Source organism: Oncorhynchus mykiss, chromosome 12 (genome assembly GCF_013265735.2).
Source record: "Oncorhynchus mykiss isolate Arlee chromosome 12, USDA_OmykA_1.1, whole genome shotgun sequence".
Taxonomy (NCBI): Eukaryota; Metazoa; Chordata; class Actinopteri; order Salmoniformes; family Salmonidae; genus Oncorhynchus; species Oncorhynchus mykiss.
Window position 1 is genome coordinate 63,886,401 of NC_048576.1, and position 22,374 is coordinate 63,908,774.

The following is a 22,374-nucleotide window of genomic DNA, read 5'->3' on the forward strand; positions in this document are numbered from 1 at the left end:
TCCTGGGTGGTAGTCCAAACAGAGGATCAGACTTTGTGGCTGTGGGTGCTAGTTTTTGTAGACAAGTAATAATTTCTGTGTAGACCTCCTTTGCCTGATCATTCACACTGGGATGAACTCTCCTTCTGGAGTTCTTGGGTGTCTCTCAATTTGTGCTTGGACTGGTGCTTGCACTGCAGAGGGGTCTTCTAGGCTCATTGTGCATTTTATCATCTTCCTGAAAAGCAAAACAAATAATGTTTGTGTGAGGAAAAAAAATGTCCAAAGGCATCTATGAACAGTAGCTAGCAGTAGTTTATTCACATGATTTAAATCAATGTTTCTCAATCGATTCCTAGAGGAATTGAAGGTGTGGCTATTGTCCTAGCTTTAACATGGTCCCCTGATCTTGACCTGCCTGCTGTAGATGAATCATATGATGCAGAATTTGTCCTTTATATCTGAAGCTGTTGTGAAGAAGGATATATATATTTTTTATTTATAATACTTTTATGCGGACAAGAGAGAAATTTATACACACACACACACACAAAAACACATATTAGTTGGAGAGGCTGGATCAGCATCCAAATGATAATACATATGGCTTAGTTAGATAAATCTGCGTGTGTCTGGCTTCTTTCCTCGTCTGCTAAACAAACTCTAGGAGGCAGGGCACAGCCTGGTTGCAAACAAATAACTGCATAAGACTGGGGGGGGGGGGGGGGGGGGGGGGGACAGACCATGGCCGCAGGTTAACACGTCTCAACATCTGGATCTGGCTAACCAGGCCATGGTATGGAGTAAACCGTTGCTAGCTACCTTCATAAGAAGCCTGATTTGTGCCGTTTTGATTGCTCTGATTTAATACAATTTAACATCAACCAATGTATTACAGTGTCTCTTAGTTTTAGTTATCCCAAGAGTTTACATTGCAGTTGACAAGCAGCTAAGTTAGCAACGCGATCGCAATATATATATACATTTTGACCTTTTCTACCTAGCTAACGTTACCCCCTATCCAGCATTCCACTAAGTAGCTGCACGAGTGACAGTTCAAACTTTCTGTTGACAGTGGTGGTACAGTGGCATCGCGCCATTGTGCTTGATAAGGTGTTAAATCAAAGACGACTCCTTTCTTAGAAGAGTTAGTTAATATGACTGCTCAGTGATCACTCCTGTCTCTTGCTTATTTTACCAGCAAAGACAGTCAACGCAACCACCATTAATGAGTTCAGATTTTCTAATTTATCTGTGGTTTTATTTTGTGGTTGGCTAGAAGGGAGTAAGATGTATCATTGTTCTTATACTTTTCATTTAAATTCCTTAAATTCCTTTGTTCGTCAAGTTAGCTCTCAATAATGATTGTTTTGATGGAAAACCGAATTTTGCTTCTTATGTCTACAAGTTATGTTGATATTACCTTCTTTATTCCCTCGATAATGTTATGGGGAACGGTGGCAACTCCTCACTTACTGCAGAAAAAAAATGGGCTCGTTTCCATGCCTTGTGGTCCAGTGATGAGTGGTATTTGGGCTAGACATTTCAGCGAGATCTGTCAACCCTTTCGCCAATGGCTACAATGGCTAAATTACTTCCGAACAAGGAGGGTCCACGGAGCTCCTCAAATATAGACCAATGAGTTAAACAATCTATAGCCTCTCCCCTTGTGGCTCATATGAAATCACATGAACACTTTCACTTTCCAAACATCACTTGAAGTGTACTTCCGTGCTTGCGGGATATCTATAAAATCTTTGAAAATAACTTTAATAACAACTTGTTGGCCTACAGTTGAAAACGTTTTCATTACGTCCTCTACGTCCTTCTTCCAAACGCGCGTCTATTGGTATGTGCATTCGTCTGAATGAATCAATCCGCCCGGGGCCTGTATTGAAATGTAAATAGTCCACACAATGTCAATCAAACTTTAATTTTTCAGTGTATATATATGCAACCCAATACGAACAGGATCGTTCATTATTCAACTATTAATAATATTCAGTGACCTGGTAAATACTGGATTTTGTTTCGACAAAGAAAACTGTATTGAAGAGTGGCAGTTGCGTCTGCGCCAATGGATTTTCTGACAGATGAGGAGTTACTGCGGTTTTTCCGCTGTAGTAGGACAGAGATGTCGTGCATGGAGCAACCACACACATTTCTTAACCAGCTCCGAGACCACAACCTCATTCCGGAAGAAATGTACAAGGTGAGAGCAGTAGACTGGACTGCTAAATTTCTATTCATACACCCGCCCACTCAAAGTTTAAGCAAGTTATATCCTATCAACCACGGACCCACGCCGACGTCTTTTAGATGTTTTTTGTGTGTCCTTTTTGTCCCCTTGGGGGGGGGGGGGGGGGGGGTCGGGATTGGACCAAATCGGAACCAATCACAGACGTCAATGTTTGGTTCAGATTACTGGCCTTGATTTCAACGTCCACAGACATCTAGTCGAGGAAGGCCTTTATTTGGCCTAAACATAGACATCTACAATTGGTTCAGAAGTGGTCCTGTCCGGCTTTGGCCCAAACATTGACAAATGTCTATGATTGGTTCAGATTTTTCAACCTATCATAGACATCTATGTTTCACAGGTTTGGACAGCACAGTGCAGTAATGTAGAGCACAGCAGAGTACAGTACAGTAAATAAAAGTAAAGTATAGTTCAATACAGCAGAGCACAGTAGAGTATAGTACTGTATTGTACCCTACTTTACTCTAATGTACTCTACTGAACTAAACTGTACTCTACTGAATTAAACTGGACTGTACTCTAATGTATTACACTTTACTGTACTGTTCTCAACTGTACTCTACTGAAGTAAACTATACTGTACTGTATTGTACTGTGCTATACTACACTACTGAATAAAACCCTGATTAAACTGTGTAACAAAACAAATTGTAGTCTACAGAATTGATTTGGTAAAATTATTTATCCTATTTTGTATGCTCTTGAGTGTACTGTGTACACTAACACCAGTTACTGTCCTATTGCTAGCTGGTAGTAACAGGTCTCAGAATGTTATTGTACGAGTGGAAATTGGAGTTGATGATCATAAGGCCTGATGTGTGTCCATAAATTCCTGTCTGTCACAGGAACTTATTGAGGTGGTGGTTGCTTCTAGAGAATCAAGTCTATCACTCCACTCCAGCCTTAATTTGACAACCCTCACAAATTGGACCATAGTTTTGTATTTGACCACTCCTGCAGAAGCTGATTCGGATGAGGAGTAAGGAGCTGAGGGAGAAGGGTGTGTACCAGGTGTTGGACTGGGTGGAGGCAGAGAGGCCCAACAGCATCAAGGTGTTCTGGAACTGTGTGTTCAGGGACCACCTCCTGCAGCAGTACCCCACGTTACGCCTGCTCCGAAACCGCCTGCTGGACGGTCAGTTCTGGAGTCTTCACTCTTATTATTGTATTATTATGGCATTCGTTTGCATAAGTTAATATCAGTATATAATTATAATTCCTAGTTTAATATAAATGTAACCACAATGGTGGATACTTAGAAGTTGAGGTTCAATGCCCTGTCAAATTTATATTCTATTTGTTTTAATTAGTTGTAAATTATTTAGGTTGCATGGTTTACTAAATGTTGCCTCCAATCCCATTCAGGGTCGTTCACATTCTATGAGAAACTGCCAAAGAAGGTGGAGAAGGAAGAGGAGGAGGAGGATAAAAAGAAGGCTTCAGCTGAAGGAGAAGAGGAGGATGAGGAAGAGGAGAAAGAGGAGGATAAGAAGAAGGCTTCAGAGGAAGTAGAAGAGGAGGAGAAGACAAGAAGGAAAAATAGTAAAGAGAAAGAGAGAAGTGAGAGTGCTGAGGAGGAGCAGCCCAGCACATCCACCCAGTCCAACCCCAGTCAGAAGAGGAAAGTTCAGAGTCCGACCAACTGTGAGTCCCAGGATTCATGCTGCCTTCTGGGAAAGAGGAGGACTTGAGTCAGAAAGTCTAAAGTCCCTCTGTAACCTTTTTGGGGGGTGAAATATGTTTATTTTTAATTTCAAGTCACATCTTAATGTTTGTCCGGAATGTGTCCCCATGCAGGTTTTCCTTCCAGGAAGGGGGAGAAAGATGACATCTGGACCTGGCCCATCTACAAGACCCAGCTCCCAGTCACCTGTGGGGACAAAGAAGGCATTCTCATCAGGAACAAGCTGGCCAAAGGTAGGTCGTAACAATGTACTTAATGTGATGTGATTCTCTGTGTTTCTGTGTAACGGTGGATGTGGTTCGGTCCCAATAACCGTGCCTGAGACCTTAAAGGGGCAATCTGCAGTTGCTACATCCATTTTTGGACATTTATGATATGTATCAATTGATTGTTGACGAATAGAACTTACAAATGCCTCATGAGCTTAGTTCAACTGTCTTACCCCATCAGAACAAAATATAAGCTTGTTTAACTCTAATGTTTGTTAACAAAGTAAATGTAAACACACACTATATACCCTCAAAACATGGTTAAAACTAGAATGTTAATAGTATGGATGTTCAGTCTTTGCACCCATAGCGCATTTGATGAATTTGAGAGTGGTTCAATTTATCCAACCCAGAGACCAGGGCCCATGTCCACAAAGCATCTCAGAAAAGGTCCTAGGGATCCTGTTAAAACAAAAAAAATTAAAACAACAAAAGACAACTCACAGTAGGTTTTAGGATATAAAATACTGCCCAGACAAATTCTGAGCCAGGATTAAAATCAAGTTTATCTCAGCGGGGAATCGCAACATTTTGAGCAAAGGAAATATAGTGATGATGCTCATTGACAATGTTGCAAATGATGGGGAATAACCAATCGTGATGAGACATTGCCAGATGTGAACTCTATAGGTAACGCGCTTCAGACAACCACGCCGAATCTGACTGTAGCCAAATGTTGCAAAAGTAAAAAGTTGGCACGATCACTTTTCCTACTCTAATATGTTGGCAAATATAACCTGTTTTTTTTATTATTCTGATGGTTTCTAAAAGTTAATTATTTTCACAAGATTACCTTTATATCAACACACTCGTCACTCCCATTTAACAACTCTGAATTGCTTTGCCACAGGAGACATCAAGTCACTTGCCGATAATGTTGCATACAACGTTTGAACGGTCTATCATATCCATCGAACACAAGTCAACATAAGCTCTAGATGCCTTCAATTGCCAAATTTATAGGCATGCCCAATGTAGACATATTTTTTTGTAACAAAGTGATGTTGCTCTCCAAATGGATAACTTGAAATAACAGAAAAACTTGTTTATTTATTAGCCTAGTGTTTATAAGTATATATATATATATATACTTGTAGATTAGGCCTCGTGAAATCGTTGTCAAAAGCTCAAGACATACTGTTACATGAACAGTAGGTCTATATTATTTATGGATTGATCATAAAAAAATATTAAAACATTATTTTAACAACTCCAAAATAGTTGCATGTGGGGCAGGAACCACAGACTTGCTGCATTTTCCATTACCAAGACACCTGCTGATAACCCTTAACTGGTTAGGACAGTTTATGAGGTGTACAAAGTATCTGCCGACATGGTGTGACTTTTATGACTAAATGCATAGCTTTTATGTTTACCCATCAGCACTTACAATTAATGTTCTACTCTGAGACCCTTTGTGGATACGGGCCCAGATCTGTATGTATATAGTCTTTAGTGGGTTAACACAGTATTGTGATGTGCAGGAGACCCAGGTTTCAATTGCAGTCAGGCACATGTGTACTACAGTCTATTTGACTTTGCATTGTATTTCATTTGTGGTGGTGTGTATGATGTCTGACTTCCTCATTGGTTTGTTTCAGGGGAGAGGTGCATTGTGGTCCAGGGTCGCTGGTTCACCCCAAGTGGCTTTGAGGAGTTTGGGGTGAAGAAGAGCAGAAAGAACTGGAAGTACAGTATCCGCTGTAGAGACACCAATCTGGGAAAACTGATCCAGGTACAGCATATATTTGAATTAGATTTATTTGACCATTAAAAACACAATTCAACCAGACGTGGATACAATTGATTTAAAATCATCAAATAAAACACAGAAAAGTTGAACAGCTTGGTCACTTTTCATACTCTAATCAGGCCTATGTTATTTGGACAATGTTGCCATACACTACTACACTCTGGGATATATATATAGGTCTATATCATATACAATATCATATAGGGGAGACTGGGGTTGGTTGTCACACTTTTTACTCTCGTGTGTATTTCTCAGCACCAGCATATTTTACAAGACTTTTCAATATTAGGAGAAACACCAAGGTCGGGTTGAAATGGGGACCCTTTTTAGCCTCATCTTATTCCAACACGGAGACACTGTAAGACCTTTAAACAGGTTAATATTCACAAGGTTGCAGGGCCGGACAGTTTACCAGGACGCATACTCAGAAAATGCACTAACCAGCTGGAAAGTGTGTTCACATACATATTTTTTTGGAACTCCGGATGTCAACTTACTTTTGAAAGGTGAAACTTAGACATTGGGCTGTGCATCATCAGTTTTCCTCGTCAGATCAACTAGTCCATGTCAGTTAATGTTGTTTAGCTAGGTTTTTTAGCCCATAGATTTTCTAGGTGGGCGCAGGATGTTCCCTAATGCTGGGAGCCTGAGTTAAAAAGTAGCCATGAAATGCTTTGAAAGGCTGGTCATGGTTCACCTCAACATCATCATCCCAGACACCCTGGACCCACGCCAATGTGCATACCGCCCCAACAGATACACAGACGACGCAATCTCTTATGCACTCCACACTACCTTTCCCACTTGGACAAAAGGAACACCTACTTGAGAATGCTGTTCATTGACTACAGCTCAGAGTTCAACACCATAGTGCCCTCGAAGCTCATCAATAAGCAAAGGACCCTAGGACTGAACACCTCTCTCTGCAACTGGACCATGAACTTCCTGACAGAAACTTTCTGTCCAAAAATGATGCAGAAAAATTAATCCATGCTTTTGTCACTTCTAGGTTAGACTACTGCAAAGCTCTACTTTCCGGCTACCCGGATAAAGCACTAAATAAACTTCAGTTAGTGCTAAATACGGCTGCTAGAATCCTGACTAGAACCAAAAAAATTGATCATATTACTCCAGTGCTAGCCTCCCTACACTGGCTTCCTGTCAAGGCAAGGGCTGATTTCAAGGTTTTACTGCTAACCTACAAAGCATTACATGGGCTTGCTCCTACCTATCTCTCTGATTTGGTCCTGCCATACATACATACACGTACGCTACGGTCACAAGACGCAGGCCTCCTAATTGTCCCTAGAATTTCTAAGCAAACAGCTGGAGGCAGGGCTTTCTCCTATAGAGATAATTTTTTATGGAATGGTCTGCCTACCCATGTAAGAGACGCAAACTCGGTCTCAACCTTTAAGTCTTTACTGAAGACTCATCTCTTCAGTGGGTCATATGATTGAGTGTAGTCTGGCCCAGGAGTGGGAAGGTGAACGGAAAGGCTCTGGAGCAACGAACCGCCCTTGCTGTCTCTGCCTGGCCGGTTCCCCTCTTTCCACTGGGATTCTCTGCCTCTAACCCTATTACAGGGGCTGAGTCACTGGCTTACTGGGGCTCTTTCATAACGTCCCTGGGAGGGGTGTGTCACTTGAGTGGGTTGAGTCACTGATGTGATCTTCCTGTCTGGGTTGGCGCCCCCCCCCCCTTGGGTTGTGCCGTGGCGGAGATCTTTGTGGGCTATACTCGGCCTTGTCTCAGGATGATAAGTTGGTGGTTGAAGATATCCCTCTAGTGGTGTGGGGGCTGTGCTTTGGCAAAGTGGGTGGGGTTATATTCTTACTGTTTGGTCCTGTCCGGGGGTGTCCTCGGATGGGGCCACAGTGTCTCCTGACCCCTCCTGTCTCAGCCTCCAGTATTTATGCTGCAGTAGTTTATGTGTCGGGGGGCTAGGGTCAGTTTGTTATATCTGGAGTACTTCTCCTGTCCTATTCGGTGTCCTGTGTGAATTTAAGTGTGCTCTCTCTAATTCTCTCTTTCTCTCTTTCTTTCTCTCTCTCGGAGGACCTGAGCCCTAGGACCATGCCTCAGGACCACCTGACATGATGACTCCTTGCTGTCCCCAGTCCACCTGGCCGTGCTGCTGCTCCAGTTTCAACTGTTCTGCCTTATTATTATTGGACCATGCTGGTCATTTATGAACATTTGAACATCTTGGCCATGTTCTGTTATAATCTCCACCCGGCACAGCCAGAAGAGGACTGGCCACCCCACATAGCCTGGTTCCTCTCTAGGTTTCTTCCTAGGTTTTGGCCTTTCTAGGGAAGTTTTCCTAGCCACCGTGCTTCTACACCTGCATTGCTTGCTGTTTGGGGTTTTAGGCTGGGTTTCTGTACAGCACTTTGAGATATCAGCTGATGTACGAAGGGCTATATAAATAAATTTGATTTGATTTGATTTGACAGGACGCCCCCAGGTGGTGAGGGTAGGCAACAACATGGGGCCCATCAGGGGTGTGCGCTTCCTAAGGATCTATCATGGTCGAAACACACCAACACAGTAGTGAAGAGGGCACGACAATGCCTCTTAGCCCTCAGGAGGCTGAAAATATTTGTTATGGTCCCTTAGATCCTCAAAAAGTTTTACAGCTGCACTATTGAGAGCATATTGACTGGCTGCATAACCGCTTGGTATGGCAACTGCTTGGCATCTGACTCCAAGGTGCTACAGAAAGTAGTGTTTGCGGCTCAGCACATCACTGGGGCCGAGCTCCCTGCCATCAAGGACCTCTATACCAGTCGGTGTCAGAGAAAGGCCTAACATTTTTTCAAAGACCCCAGCCACCCAAGCCATAGACTGTTCACTCTGTTACCGCACAGGAAATGGTACCAATGCACCAAGTCTGGAACCAACAGGACCCTGAACAGCTTCTACCCCCAAGCCATAAGACTTCTAAACAAGACTGCTAAATAGCTAATCAAATGGCTACCCAGACAAACTGGGCTCTACCCACACATTCACACATACTTACACTGACACCCGACACACATACACACACACTACATACACCCAATGGGGATGAATATTTTCCAGGGAATCTACCAATGTTCAATACCTGGAATAATTCATAATTATCCTGAGAGTCCCGGGAAATACTGCGCCACCTTGAAGTAAATGTGCTAGGCTAAAGGTTTCCATGCAACAACCTGCTAGGATAATGTGCTATTTTATATTTTGCTAATCTGATGCTGCTCATGTTGCGGGAAAATGTCATTATATTTTGGGGGGGAAATGTGAAGAGTGTTCCGGATCCCGGTTTCTCATGTTAATCCTTAACACACACAGACACTTTCACACATACGCTGCTGCTACTGTCTATTTATCCTGTTGCCTAATCACTTTACCCCTACCTACACTACATAGCTACCTCAATTACCTAATTATCTTTAATTCTACGTGGTTGGAAATGGATCCATTAGTTAGTCTACACCTGTTGTTTACGAAGCGTAACAAATAAAATGTAATTCGATTTGATGCGCCATCAAACACACTCTTCCCACTTGTTACAACCAGCCCCATCGTGGGGTTGGATGTCACACAGTATGGGGTTGGTTGTCACAATGTTTGCTAGTAGCTTATTACTTTTGTAACAAGAAGTGAAACAATCTAGCAAACACGTTCATAGAAATAGCCAAGCATTTAATTTTTTTAAATATATTTACCCCCTTTTTCTTTCCCATTTCATCGCTCCAACTCCCCAACCGGCTTGTGAGGCGAAGGTCGAGCCATGCGTCCTCTGAAACATGACCCACCTAATCGCACTTCTTAACACCCGCCCGCTTAACCCAGAAGCAAACCGCACCAATGTGTCAGAGGAAACACTGTACACCAGCCTGCAGGCGCCCGGCCCGCCACAAGGAGTTGATAGAGCACGATGAGCCAAGTAAAGCCCCCCTGCCAAACCCTCCCTCGGCCCGGATGACATTGGGGCCAAATGTGCGCCGCCCTATGGGACACCCAATCATGGCTGGTTGTGATACAGCCCGGGATCAAACCCAGGTCTGTAGTGACGCCTATAGCACTGCGGTGCAGTGTCTTAGTCCACTGCGCCACTCGGGAGGCTTTCTTGGTTGAATTAAAGACATGCTCCGGAACTTTGGCGACTAGTAAGCTTTTTTTTTTTTTCAACCTCCCGCTTTGGGCAGGATGTGTCAATGTGTAGTTCACACATGCATAACCTATAAGCAGAATGACTCTATTACCTCAATTAGTCATGAAATCCATAGTATAAAAGGGATTGTTTACTGGGATCTGTGTGGTGTAATTTTCCCTACATTTAGACCAATGTGGGCAAGCCCCCTAGCAATTCGAGTTCTATCCAATGAGCTTCAGCCCCTTGCCATTTCAGAGACAGCTATCGAGATGCAAACAGCAGAGCGAGATAAATAGGTTTCAAATATTTCTCTCCCTTGACCCCTTTTCAACTGATATTCGTATAATTCAAACATATACTAAATAATTTTTAAAAATATGAAAAACATAAAACACCTCAATATTTTGTCATGCTGACATGAATCGACCAGGTGGATGAGTTCTTTCAAAGAATTCACACATTTTAATGTAATAAATATTACACAGCTCCATTTAGATTGGGAGTAATTAGCACTGTGACAACCAAACCGTAAGACAACCAACCCCGGTCTCCGGGGAAGCATATCAGTTTATCATACATATAGCAGAAAATTGGGACAGACAAAGCAACAAACTATAGCTACACATTATACCCTTTTTATTTTTCTGTAAAGAAACTAACTGTACAGGTATTTCACTGACATTTATTTTAAGTGTTGAGTGACTGAATGGCATGTCTGTTCCCCCTTCTCTCCCCCTTCATTTCACCATCCCACCCACCTCAGGAAGGCCATTTAACTTCACCAGACTTTAAAAGAAGAAAGAGTGCACAGGTAGGAGACCAATCTTTCAATATACCACATCCTCTGGATTAACAGCCACACTTCATTTGACTATAGGTTAAGCGCTGCATCGTCATAGCATCTCAGTACATGTTGTCTAAACTCGACAATAGCTTAGCCTTAGCCGTTGATATTTTGACATTTATACGGGCATGAATTTATATTTATTGTGCGTGATCATACTTTGGCCAATGATAATTTATTTGTCCATGTTCTTAAAATATTATATAAAGACTCTATTATGTAACTGATATATGTACAACTGGTCTGTCCCTTTTCTCAAATCTAGGCCAAGAGAGCACGCTTTCCCTTCAACCAATCAGCGGGCTCAAACACAGGTATGTACACCAATCACAGCTCAATGGAATCTTTCTGAATCCTTTAGACATGACTATCTGGTAAAGGGGATGGTGTTGTCTCTCTAACGTTGTGTTTTTGTTGTTATATGGTTTTGTGAATAACACAGGCCTGACCCTTTACACTTATATTGTAAACCATCTTTCCCTAAACCTCTTTATTTATCTTTACTTCAGAATCTGAGGAGGATGATGAGGAGGAAAAAGAAGCTGAGCAGGAAAGAGAGGAAGGAGAGAGAAGAGATCAGGCAAACACTGCTGGAGAGAGCAGTACAGGAGGCAGCCATTGTGGTGTGAAGAAGTCTGTTTTCAAAGTCACCTGTGGAGCCATCAATGGAATGCTTCATAAGGATCGGTTTGCATCAGGTACAAATTTTACTGGAGACACTTTTACATGTTGGCAACCCTCTTTCTCTGGCTGCACCTCAAATACTGACCCCACTTAGTGCTTTTATCAAGCAGAAAACCCATTTCAGCAGATCCACAAGTTCTGCCATGAGAGGTGACTATATAGTTCCCTTAAGGAAAAGCACCTTCAGTCAGACGGCTTTCACTGTGAGAGCTTCCCATGTCTGGAACTCACTGCCTTCAGACACACGTAACTGTGCAACACTCAACCTGTCTGTAGTTTGTGAGGTGTGTAGATTTGGTTTGTTAATTTTCTGTCTTTTGTTTGGTTGCTTTTTGTGTCATTGCTCTTTCTGTCTTCGCACTAAGTGTTAGTTGTCATATGTTGCTCTCTGCTCTGTATGTGCTCATTGTCTGTCTGTACAGGGACTATGGTCAAAAATGTGCTGACTGGCTAAAACCGGCACTTGTACTGAAAATGTCCCCACAAAAATAAACTTAATATTATCGATAATACACTACAGGTTACTTTACCATAGCCCTATGTCACTCTGGTCAGCTGTAGTGACCCATATTTGATTCATTTGAGTTTGTCCTCTGTTGCCCCAGGGTCGTGTGGAAAGAGCATCCGTACAGAGCTGCGCTGGATGACCCCGGTGGAGTTTGTGAAGGGGGAGTCAGCTCTGGAAGATCCCTCCTGGAAGAACGACATCCAGTGGGACGGGAAACCACTCAGCCTCCTCATCGAGGTACAGAGGGAAGGAGAACAGAGAGAAAGAGAGGAAGAAAAAATAATAAGAAAATAATGTGTGTTTGGCACTTACCAACCTACTGTTCAAGGAATGTCTTATTAAGATAGTCTGCCAGGTCTTTAAGGACTTGTGATGAAAACATTTCTCTTCTTCAAAAAGGTCTTCGTTTTTTTCTCATTTTCAGAGTAAGATCTTGGTCATTCACTCTCTCCTGTGTAAGTGCAAGCTGTGCAGCCCTACAGCCAAAGACAGGGTAAGTTTCCCCCTCGACCCTCACAAACACAGCGGCACCCACTTACCAATCAGCCAATCACAGAGTTTAAATGAATGCTGCAGTTTTAATAATGAAATTCCAAGATGTTTCTCAACATCACTGAATAGGGGATGATGAATGAATGAACAAAATTCATTAATTACATTTTCGTGTTAATTGACTGAAAACAAACATTACAATGATTGACAGATAACTGAGTGATAATTATTCTTGTGTTCTGCGCAGCATAAATAAATCAGTACATAATAGTAGATAAGGTTATACAAGCAATAATAATAATAACCCTAGATCAGTAAAAATTATAAAAATAAATACAGAAAAATGAAACAGAAGGTGTTTAAACCTGGTCTCGAAAAAGAGAAGATTCAAGTGTGAGACAGGCCTGTACACAATCTACAGTGCATTTGGAAAGTATTCAGACCCCTTCACTTTTCCCACATTTTGTTACCTTACAGCCTTATTCTAAAATGGATTGAATAAAAAAAACCTCATCAATCTACACCCAGTACCCCATCATGACGAAGTTACATTTTTGTGAATGTATTAAAAAATAAAAATAGAAATACCTTATTTACATACAGTTGAAGTAGGAAGTTTACATACACCCTAGCCAAATACATTTAAACTCAGTTTTTCACAATTCCTGACATTTAATCCTAGTAAAAAATCATTGTCTTAGGTCAGTTAGGATCACCACTTTATTTTAAGAATGTGAAATGTCAGAATAATTGTAGAGAGAATTATTTATTTAATCGCATTCACAGTAGGTCAGAAGTTTACATACACTCAATTAGTATTTGGTAGCATTGCCTTTAAATTGTTTAACTTGGGTCAAACGTTTCGTGTAGCCTTCCACAAGCTTCCCACAATAACTTGGGTGAATTTTGGCCCATTCCTCCTGACAGAGCTGGTGTAACTGAGTCAGGTTTGTAGGCCTCCTTGCTCGCACAAGCTTTTTCAGTTCTGCCCACAAATTTTCTATGGGATTGAGGTCAGGGCTTTGTGATAGCCACTCCAATTCCTTGACTTTGTTGTCCTTAAGCCATTTTGCCACAAATTTGGAAGTATGCTTGGGGTCATTGTCCATTTGTAAGACCCATTTGCGACCAAGCTTTAACTTCCTGACTGAAGTCTTGACATGTTGCTTCAATATATCCACATAATTTTCCTACCACATGATGCCATCTATTTTGTGAAGTGCACCAGTCTCTCCTGCAGCAAAGCACCCCCACAACATGATGCTGCCACCCCCGTGCTTCACGGTTGGAATGGTGTTCTTCGGCTTGCAAGCCTCCCCCTTTTTCCTCCAAACATAATAATGGTCATTATGGCCAAACAGTTCTATTTTTGTTTCATCAGACCAGAGAACATTTCTCCAAAAATTACAATCTTTATCCCCATGTGCAGTTGCAAACAGTAGTCTGGCTTTTTTTATGGCGGTTTTGGAGCAGTGGCTTCTTCCTTGCTGAGAGGCCTTTTAGGTTATGTCGATACAGAACTTGTTTACTCTGGATATAGATACTTTTGTACCTGTTTCCTCCAGCATCTTCACAAGGTCCTTTGCTGTTGTTCTGGGATTGATTTGCACTTTTCGCACCAAAGTACGTTCATCTTTAGGAGACAGAACGTGTCTCCTCCTGAGCGTTATGATGGCTGCGTGGTCCCATGGTGTTTATACTTGCATACTATTGGTTGTACAGATGAACGTGGTACCTTCAGGCGTTTGGAAATTGCTCCCAAGGATGAACCAGATGTGTGGAGGTCTACAATTTTTTTTCTGAGGTCATGGCTGATTTATTTAGATTTTCCCATGATGTTAAGCAAGGAGGCACTGAGTTTGAAGGTTGGCCTTGAAATACATCCACAGGTACACCTCCAATCGACTCAAATTATGTCAATTAGCCTATCAGAAGCTTCTAAAGCCATGACATAATTTCTGGAATTTTCCAAGCAGTTTAAATGCACAGTCAACTTAGTGTATGTACATTTCTGACCCACTTGAGTTGTGATACAGTGAATTATAAGTGAAATAATCTGTCTGTAAACAATTGTTGGAAAAATGACTTGTGTCATGCGCAAAGTAGATGTCCTAACCGACTTACCAAAACTTTTGTTTGTTAACAAGAAATTTGTGGAGTGGTTGAAAAACGAGTTTTAATGACCCAAGTGTATGTAAACTTCCGACTGTACGTATTCAGACCCTTTGCTATGAGACTCGAAAATGAGCTCAGGTGCATCCTGGTTCCATTGATCATTCTTGATGTTTCTACAAATTGATTGGAGTCCGCCTGTGGTAAATTCAATTGATTGGACATGATTTGGAAAGACACACACGTCCAGGTAAGGTCCCACAGTTGACAGTGTACTAGTTTGCCAAAAGGCACCTAAAGGACTCTCAGACCATGAAATACAAGATTCTTTGGTCTGATGAAACAAGATTGAACTCTTTGGCCTGAATGTCAAGCGTCACGTCAGGAGGTAATCAGGCACTGCTCATCACCTGGCCAATACCATCCCTACGGTGAAGCGTGGTGGCAGCATCATGCTGTGGGGATGTTTTTCAGCATCAGGAACTGGTAGACTAGTCGGGGTCGAGAGAACGGAGCAAAATACAGAGAGATCCTTGATGAAATCCTGCTCCAGAGCACTTAGGACCTTGGAAGGTGAACCTTCGCCTCAGTCTGACAGGACAACAACCCTAAGCATACATCCAAGACAACGAAGTAGTGGTTTCAGGAAAAGTATCTTAATGTCCTTGAGTACCCCAGCCAGAGCCCGGACTTGAATCAGATCGAACATCTCTGAAGAGAACTGAAAATGGCTGTTCAGTGACGCTCCCCTTCCAACCTGAGAGAACTTGAGAGGATCTGCAGAGAAGAATGGGAGAAACTCCGCAAATACAGGTGTGCCAAGCTTGTAGTGTCATACCCATGAAGGCAGGAGGCTGTAATCGGTGCCAAATGTGATTCAACAACGTACTGAGTAAAGGGTCTGAATACTTATATAAATGTGATCTTTCCGTTTTCTATTTTGAATACATTTGCAAACATTTCTAAGAACCTGATTTTGCTTCATCATTATGGGGTAATGTGTGTAGATTGATGAGGGATAAAAACAATTGAATACATTTTAGAATAAGGCTATAATGTTACAAAATGTGGAAAAGGTGAAGGGGTCTGAATACTTTCCGAATGCACTGAATATACATATATGCACTTTGCTAGTTGTCTGGGGCTGAATATTTTTTAAATTTAATAATAGGTCACCCTTTTTCTTCTAGGCTTTTATCAAAACAATTCAGCAAACGGAAATACACAATGGACAAAAACTGTTCCAGTTTCTCCTCATCGTTCAGCCACATACAGTAATGCCAGGGTATATTTGGTGGACTTTCTGGAATAAGGGCAAGCGTATCGTGGTAGAAAGGGCAATAAAGGATCAAATAAATATTATTCTCTATCTCTTCGAGGTCACAATAGTTAGGCTTTTCTCTTCCATTTCACCCACCTGTTTAAATACGCAGAGGCAATATCCCTGATCTTACATGTGCACATAGGGATCTCTTGCTTTTAGGTAGGTTGTACATAATATATCTCTCACACACGAATTCACCCTTAATCTAACAGAAGGTTCTCAATTTGGGTTGATGCTTAATCTCATCCACCCATTTATTTTCATATTGCGTCGTCAGTAGTTTTTTTTAATAGTGTCTAAGTCCCCAAAAATGGAAGAGGCAAGTGGAAGGGGGAGAAGGTAAGGAACTTGTCTGTCAAAATTGGTTGAAAGAAAATTGTGATAAATAAAAAGTATACCAGTTTCATTTAAGGACCAATGGTTTGTCAACTAATTCACAAAATGACAACCGGATTCAAAACCTTTTCAATTTCAATTATTATATACAATTCTTACATCCAATAGAATGTTATATAAATTATATGGGGGATACAACCATCCCAGTTCTGCAGATTTTGCTGCGAAGAGGCAGAATCATTAGATCACCTTTCTTTTTGGTACTGCCCATACCTAGCTTGTTTTTGGTTGCAGATTCAGGAATGGATGAATTACAACATTTACCTGGAGCTAACTCTGCAAATAGCACTGCTGGGTGATTTGAAAAGTCCTACTAAAATTGATCAATAGTATAATAATACTTGTAATTTTTTTTTGATATCTTCAATCTGTAGGAACTACGAGAATAGAAGGGTTCAGGACTTTTGTGAGATATCACCACAAAACTGGAGTGTGTTCAGAGATAGATTGGAGGGGTTGAGGGGAGCTAAAGGGTGGGACAAACAATAAATACAAATTAAGATAACTAATGTCAAATATACTGTGTCTGTAAAATGTATAGAGTATGTATAAACTGGAATTAGAAGCGAATGTATTGTTGTCTATTAGTTTACTCCAATTAGGGGAGGGATGATAGGGTTAGGGGAAATAATAAATGAAAATACAGTATATGACAAATACACAGTACCAGTCGAAAGTTTGGACACACCTACTCATTTCAGAGTTTTTCTTTATTTGTACTATCTAAAATATATTTTGATTTAACACTTTTTTGGTTACTATATGTGTCACACCCTGATCTGCTTCACCTGTCTTTTGCTTGTCTCCACCCCCCACCAGGTGTCTCCCATTTGTTCCCGTTATTCCCTGTGTATTTATACCGGTGTCTTCTGTCTGTCTGTTGCCAGTTCATCTTGTCTTGTCAAGTCAACCAGCATGTTTTTCCGTGCTCATGGTTTCCTAGTCTGTTTTTCTACTTCTCCTGGTTCTGACCCTTTCTCTGCCCGGACACTGAACCTGCCTGCATGACCATTCAGTCTGCCCTGACTTCGAGCCTGCCTGCCGCCCCATACCTTTTGGACTCTGACCTGGTTTATGAACTTTTGCCTGTCCTCGACCTGTCTCTTGCTTGCCCCTTGTTTTTCAATAAATATCAGAGACCCGAACCATCTGCCTCCGGTGTCTGTATCTGGGTCTCGCCCTGTGTCGTTATAACATGATTCCATATGTGTTATTTCATAGTTTTGATGTCTTCACTGTTATTCTACAATGTAGAAAATACTCAATACCCTTGAATGAATAGGAGTGTCCAAACTTTTGACTGGTACTGTATATTTACCCACAAATATATGGGGGATTGAAAATGATGCAGACAATTAGATTGTGGCTTCTATCAATGTATCTGCAATATTAAAGCTGATCTACCCCCTAAAAATATATATATTAAAAGAGCATCTATGTCTCCCTTAAATTGTTTTCAAAGAAATGGTCAATGTCAGACTGCTAGCAAAGTTCAGACATTTCAGTTGCCCATATGAAGAGATCCCATTGAAAAACTTTGATGGGTATTCTGGCAATTGGCATATCCCACAGTCTATTCCAAAGTCTCACCATGCAGGCCTTCCATCTCACCATGTCCCCAGTTATTGCGCAAACTTGTGGGGGAAAAAAATCACGTAAGCAAAAAATCATGTACTGCTTTGAGATACCTCTTAGCATCCCACACTCCTCCTGAATAGAACATGAGACATACACATGTATGCTACAGTTTGGAATAAGTGGCATAGCTAATATCTTTGAGTGGTTTTGTTCTTCCTATGACTCCCCCAAGAGCTCTACTTGCTGAATCAGCCAGGTCAGATGTGCCGAAGAAAGTCATATGTTCACCAAAATAAATACCCAAATATTTGTCATTGCTAGTAAACTCAAGAATTTCTCCACTAAAACTGAAAAACACTTCTCTTATTACTCGGTATTCTAAAATGCATTTGAAGTTTTTAAAATGTTTTTATTGATCACGAGTCTCCATCTTTTACACCAATTGGCCGTACTTAATAACATTTTCCGCAGGTCTTGTTCAGTTTCTGCCATCAAAATAATATAATCAGCATTTCACCATTATATATCTTACTCTAGTATTTAACTTTTACATTTATTTTGTCAAATCATTAATAAACATAGCAAACAGGATCGGTGATCAGGAGTCTCCTTGTTTTACACCCGAGGGTGTGGGAAACCAATCTGTACGGTATTTAACACACAAACAGGCAGTTGGTGCTTGTTTGTTTCCAATTCCTTCTTACCTTCCTCTCTTCTCTGTCTTGGCAGCATGATCAGGATAACGATGACGACTGCTTCATCTGTAGAAGCCAGGGTAGCTTGATATGCTGTGATGAGTGTCCTCGCTCCTTCCATCAGAGATGTCATCTTCCTAATGTGGATGACACTATGCTGGGGTGAGAACAGTTGATGAGAGAGTGAGATTGATACAAGAGAGGTCTGTTTGTTCTGTGTAGGTAAACTTAGCTGTCAGCTTAGTGTGTGTGTGTGTAATCATAGGGATAATCTTCCGTGGGTGTGCACATTTTGTGTACTGAGGGCCAGTCAGCCGTGGCGTTACCCCAGTCAAAAGACTTACCAGGAAGCCTTGACCTGCCGAATCTCTGACCACCTACTGGTAAGGAGCCTGAACAAATGACTGCTACCATTGTTTCATTGATTGACAGGCAATTGGACCAATCTATCTATATATCTATCTGTCAGTCTGTCCATTATAACCGTCAATATATACTTGACATTAAATAATGATTCACTTAAATGTAAACAATCTTTGACTAGTCACATAAATGTGTGTTTACTCTGACAGGAATGCCAGTACCTCCTGCTGTGTCTATACCAAGCTGACAAGGACCACATCATTGTGGCAGATCCTTGTATCAATGTAAGTTTGCATGGTTCTCTCTCTCTCCCGTGTGTGTGTGTGTGTGTGTGTGTGTGTGTGTGTGTGTGTGTGTGTGTAAATATTTGTATGAAAATAAGATTCAACAACTGGGACATAAACTAAACAAGTTCCACAGACATTGGACTAACAGAAATTGAATGTGTCCCTGAACAAAGGGGGGAGATCAAAATCAAAATGTAAGTACTGCAGTGCATCTCCTCCTCATGGACTGCACCAAATTTGCCAGTTCTTGCTGTGAGATGTCACCCCACTCCACCAAGGCACCTGCAAGTTCCTGGACATTTCTGGGGCGAATGGCCCTAGCCCTCACCCTCCGATCCAACAGGTCCCAGACGTGCTCAATGGGATTGAGATCCGGGCTCATCGCTGGCCATGGCAGAACACTGACATTCCTGTCTTGCAGGAAATCACGCACAGAACGAGCAGTATGGCTGGTGGCATTGTCATACTGGAGGATCATGTCAGGATGAACCTGCAGGAAGGGTACCACATGAGGGAGGAGGATGTCTTCACTGTAACACACAGCATTGAGATTGCCTGCAATGACAACAAGCTCAGTCCGATGATGCTGTGACACACCGCCCCAGACAATGACGGACCCTCCACCTCCAAATCGATCCCGCTCCAGAGTACAGGCCTCGGTGTAACGAATCCGACCATCACCCCTGGTGAGACAAAAACGTGACTGGTCTATGAATAGCACTTTTTGCCAGTCCTGTCTGGCCAGCGACGGTGGGTTTGTGCCCATAGGCAATGTTGTTGCCAGTGATGTCTGGTGAGGACCTGCCTTACAACAGGTCTACAAGCCCTCAGTCCAGCTTCTGTCAGCCTATTGAGGACAGTCTGAGCACTGATGGAGGGATTGTGCGTTCCTGGTGTAACTCGGCAGTTGTTGTTGAGTTGGTTCCATTTTCCTGTGCTGTGTTTTATTTACTTAATAACAAATAAGGAACACTCAAAACGTGCACTGATAAACCCTAACCATTTTAATCCAAATATAGCTGTAGACAGAAGTCAAAGATCAAATATCACACATATAACTGATGTCTCATGAGTTCTGCACCATAGGAAAAGTCCAAGTTGCTTTTATAATGCTTGTAGTTAACCCCCTGTGATGTCACTGCATACGTCATTACCTGCTACTCCTCAGACCAAGCTCATGCATACACAGCTATACAAACTTGCAAGAGATACAATAGTTCCAGTGTTTTATAAGGCCTCAGCAGTAAATGTCTACTCCCACAAGTTGATTTATAGAGGTATGTCTGACTAGCCTCTTATCTCTTCTACTCCCCTGTAAGGGCTCTTTGTTTATCTTTGAAATGCTTTCTCACAGACCATTTCTTAATAAGAGGCAGAGACTTAGAAAAGACTGTGGAACAATTCTAAAACCTTACAATGAATATATATATATTGTTAATCTGTAGTCTAGGACCATATAAACGTAGAGGAGGGGTCCCATACCATAGCCCCTCCCCTTCTATTAATACAAAATAAGCATAATCAATTATTATAATACATCAAACATTTGGTGCAGCCCCTATCATGATCTCAATTTGACCCATCAGTTGCCATCCTGTACCTGTCCCGCAGGTGTGATGTTTGGACGTACCGGTCCTGTGCAGGTGTTGTTACACGTGGTCTGCCACTGCGAGGACGATCAGCTGTCCGTCCTGTCTCCCTGTAGCTCTGTATTAGGCGTCTCACAGTACGGACATTGCAATTTATTGCCCTGGCCACATCTGCAGTCCTCATGCCTCCTTGCAGCATGCCTAAGGCACGTTCATGCAGATGAGCAGGGACTCTGGTCATTTTTCTTTTGGTGTAATTCAGAGTCAGTAGAAAGGCTTCTTTAGTGTCCTCAGTTTTCATAACTGTGACCTTAATTGCCTACCATCTGTAAGCTGTTAGTGTCTTAACGACTGTTCCACAGGTGCATGTTCATTCATTGTTGATGGTTAATTGAACAAGCATGGGAAACGATGTTTAAACCCTTTACAATGAAGATCTGTGAAGTTATTTGTACTTTTACAGATGATCTTGGAAAGATAGGGTCCTGAAAAAGGGATTTTAATTTTTTTGCTGAGTTTATCTCCGTCTGTATGTTTCATTGCCAGGTGAAAAACTACACCAGTGTGATAAAGACCCCTATATGGCTGGACAGGGTTGTGGAGAAGCTGCAGCAGAATCTCTACCAGTCAGTGCAACACTTTGTGTCTGATGTGTTGCTTATCTTCACCAACTGTGCCACATTTAACAGGGTAAGACTGCACTACATCCAATGTGAAGACTTAGGGCAACATTATTTTGAACAAATCTTGGAATTGTGCTAATGCATGAATAACACTTTAACAATGTGTCTTTTTTTAATCCATAACAAATATGAATTAGGCTAAATGAGTTGTGTTTTATGCATTACTAGTTTATTATGTTTTCTATACAAATGTGTCTGTCTTTTCTCTGAAGGATAATGCAGAGTTCTGTGTGATGGGCGAAAGATTGAAGGATCTATTTGAGAGAGAGTTCAAGAGTACATTCAGCATCCAACTTCAGCATCCAACTGCATCCAACAGCCAGTAGAGCCTTCATCAAGTCTGTACTGTTATCTCACTATGAGACAACAGGGAATATTCACCATGCAATGGTCTTTCTATACAGCCTTCATACAGACATGTACACCAAGTTGTACAGATCTTATTTTCCATGCATGTACATTGTTATCCATCTAGTCCTTTCATGAATTTCTTTCATTTGTTTTAATTCCAATCAAAATCCAATTTTATTAGTCACATACACATAGTTAGCAAATGTTATTGCGAGTGTAGCGAAATGCTTGTGCTTCTAGTTCCGACAATGCAGTAATAACCAACGAGTAATCTAACCTAACAATTCCACAACAACTACCTTATACACACAAGTGTAAAGGGATGAACAATATGTACATAAAGATACATGAATGAGTGATGGTACAGAACGCCATA

At 41.6% G+C, this 22,374-nt stretch overlaps 1 protein-coding gene across 1 annotated transcript; it reads left to right on the top strand.

The window, feature by feature from the left end:
- The first annotated feature begins 1,685 nt into the window (after positions 1-1,685).
- Positions 1,686-22,273, top strand: LOC110538933 (nuclear body protein SP140-like protein). The gene is made up of 15 exons (XM_036938065.1): positions 1,686-2,191; positions 3,200-3,374; positions 3,605-3,883; positions 4,037-4,156; positions 5,794-5,927; positions 10,856-10,903; positions 11,202-11,250; positions 11,446-11,634; positions 12,226-12,365; positions 12,553-12,621; positions 18,760-18,887; positions 18,991-19,108; positions 19,298-19,372; positions 21,511-21,654; positions 21,860-22,273. The coding sequence occupies exons 1-15, from the start codon at positions 2,057-2,059 to the stop codon at positions 21,971-21,973; spliced, it is 1,917 nt and encodes a 638-aa protein (XP_036793960.1). The 5' UTR covers positions 1,686-2,056; the 3' UTR covers positions 21,974-22,273.
- The last annotated feature ends 101 nt before the right edge of the window (positions 22,274-22,374 follow it).

Excerpts from the sequence above, each read along its gene's own strand:
- LOC110538933 (XM_036938065.1), top strand. The coding sequence starts at position 2,057 with ATGGATTTTCTGACAGATGAGGAGTTACTGCGGTTTTTCCGCTGTAGT. Across the intron at positions 3,375-3,604 it reads CCGAAACCGCCTGCTGGACG|GGTCGTTCACATTCTATGAG; the intron begins GTCAGTTCTGGA and ends AATCCCATTCAG. Across the intron at positions 11,251-11,445 it reads ATCAGCGGGCTCAAACACAG|AATCTGAGGAGGATGATGAG; the intron begins GTATGTACACCA and ends TCTTTACTTCAG.